The sequence below is a fragment of the Miniopterus natalensis genome, chromosome 3 (assembly GCF_054644295.1).
Source record: "Miniopterus natalensis isolate mMinNat1 chromosome 3, mMinNat1.hap1, whole genome shotgun sequence".
Classification (NCBI taxonomy): Eukaryota; Metazoa; Chordata; class Mammalia; order Chiroptera; family Miniopteridae; genus Miniopterus; species Miniopterus natalensis.
The window spans coordinates 41,139,128-41,141,561 of NC_142083.1; the positions used below are offsets into that span (position 1 = coordinate 41,139,128).

At 53.0% G+C, this 2,434-nt stretch overlaps 1 protein-coding gene across 1 annotated transcript; it reads left to right on the forward strand.

Annotated features, from left to right (window-relative positions):
* The first annotated feature begins 1,044 nt into the window (after positions 1-1,044).
* On the forward strand, positions 1,045-2,172 carry SPZ1 (spermatogenic leucine zipper 1). The gene has a single exon (XM_087815074.1). The coding sequence runs from the start codon at positions 1,048-1,050 to the stop codon at positions 2,170-2,172; it is 1,125 nt and encodes a 374-aa protein (XP_087671200.1). The 5' UTR covers positions 1,045-1,047.
* The last annotated feature ends 262 nt before the right edge of the window (positions 2,173-2,434 follow it).

Sequence of the window (2,434 nt, forward strand, 5' to 3'; positions counted from 1 at the left end):
GCAAGCTTACTGAGCCTATCTTTTTTTTTTTTAATCTTTGTTGTTGAAAGTATTACAAATGGCCACGCGCCCCCCCCCCCCCCCCCCGCCATTGATCCCCTCCACCCCGCACCTCGTGTCCAGGCCTTCACCACACTATTGTCTGTGTCCTTGGGTTGTACATATATGCATACAAGGTCTTAGGTTGTTCTCCGCCCCCCTCTGAGATTCGTCAGTCTGTTCCGTGTCTCTGGCCTAACTTAAAGGATGCCTGCATTTGAAGCCAAGAAAAGTTCCAATTTGTAACCCTGTTGTTGAGAACCCCTCAAATTCTCTCTTCTCACCGCAGTAGAATATTTCTGAGTGGACTGATTTCTGACATTTCCCTAAAATCACAAAAAGATGTAGCACTTTTGGGGGTCTCTTTTGTAAGAATAACTTTCTTTTGCAGTAGCATCTCTCCTTGAAAGGAAGCAAGGAGGGGTCCGGGTGCTACGAAAGAGCGGGGAACCTCACCAGGCAGGGCTTCCCTCAGACACTCCCTTAGGTGGCAGAAAAGCATACTGCAGTCAAGGCTGTGGTTGTGGGCGACGGGAATGACGTAGGAAAGTCACTAAGTGCAGTTGGAATGAGATTAATAAAAACCTAGGGATCCCTCCGGTTGAGGAGGAGTAAGATCAGCTCCAAGTGGATTCTGATGCAAGAGTCCCTGGGTAGGGGGGTAAGGGGCTTCAACTGTGACACAAAGGAAACAGAAGCTGGGGACAGGCCACAGTGATGCAGTGACAGAATAAAGGCCTGGTTGCTAGGGTCAGGGAATAAATACCAGAAGCCTGGAGAAGGAGAGATGGAGCCCTAGCTCCTTCCCAGTCCCCTTTCCCACCCTGCCTCCCCCCTAGGTTTGTCTGAGATGTCACCTTCCACCTAAACATCATCTGCCTGGTCTCTGACTTCTGCTTAGTTCCACAGTCTCCACCCATTTGTACAGAGGACTGTCACCTTCCTGGAATCTCTAAGGGTTCCTGCCTTCCTCCTGCTCCCACCGCCAGCCCCACTGACTCAGCTAAAATGGAAGCGCCCACCCTCTCCAAAACTGTTAAACCTACTCCCAAGCTCAATCAAGAGTCTTTGGACCCTAAGACTGTCAGAGCCTTACTTGAAATTGGATCACTTCCCCTTGTTTCCTGGACTTCCTTCCCTTCCTTAAATAATAGGTGCCACCCGGGCACCACACAACAGACTGCAAGGAAGATCGAAAATATCTTAGAAGAAATGAAAGATATTCTTGAAAACATGAAACGTTGCGAGAAGATCACAGAAACAAGAGAATCTTCTGAGGAAGCCGATATCTCGGAGGATGTGTCAGAACTTAAGGAAAAGATCAGAGGACTTGGTACAATCAATAAAATGCTATTGAAAAAACTGCTCTGTGGGTTAGGCCTAGACAAAGGCCAGCCTGCGAAGACGCTGGAGGTGACGGCGGGGACCTGGAACTCACAGGACACAGCACGAGGTCTGGCGAGGGATTTGGGAAATCACTCAGAAGAGGAACGAGCCGTTCATGAAACTCAGCTAAGGCAGGGAGGAGCGGGGTTCGGGTTCCCTCAGGCTCAAGAAGGCAGCGTGGCGCTCAGCGAGGACATGGAGCAGCTGCTGGCGGAGGCGGAGCGCTGGAGCGCGCAGCAGGCCGAGCTGAGCGAGCTCATGCGGCTGTGCCAGGCGCCTCGGGGCGGCGGCGGAGCAGCTCTCCGAAGTCACAGGGTCTGTTTCCAAAGCCAAGCGCACGGCCCGGGCCGGGCTAGCGGCGAGCTGGAGGCCCAGGTGAGGAGGCTGAACCACGACACGCACTCCCTGCACCTGGTGGCGGCCTTGCTGGAGAGCCAGTGCCACATCGTGCAGCAGAGGGTGGCGCTCCTCAGGGACCTGCAGGCTCGGGAGGACGCCGCTGTGCCAGGGCAGGGGGCCCGGGCCCGCTGCCCGCAGCACGCGCCCAGGCAGCCGCTGCCCGGCGCCGGGAGGGCGCCCAGGTGTAAGCAGAGCGTGCCCAGCGGGGAGGGCGCGCTCCAGAACAGGGGCAAATTCTGTAAGTGCCTGGATTCCTGTCGCAGTAAGAAAGCTCGGAATAACAGGTTCAACGCTCGTCTTGCACGAGCTCTTTGGAGAGAAACCAGGCCAGCCTGCAGCCTAAAATAGAAGAGACCGAAAGCAGAAGAAAAGGCGATTCCTTCAAGAAAGCTCTAATACGTCCATCTCTAGGCATCACCGATCACCAAACCTAGGGTAGATCTGTTGGTTCAACCAAGAAAGAGCTATAGAACAGGAAGAGTGACATGTTATTTATGACCCCAGGAGTTACATAAGTTTGGTCTTTAAGGACCATTAGTGTCAACATCAAGTTCCTAACTTGTTATCCTTACAATCTGCTTGTTTTTGTTGTTATTAGAGATCTTATGAC

Bases quoted from the DNA above. Each gene is read 5' to 3' on its own strand.
- SPZ1 (XM_087815074.1), top strand. From the start codon at position 1,048: ATGGAAGCGCCCACCCTCTCCAAAACTGTTAAACCTACTCCCAAGCTC.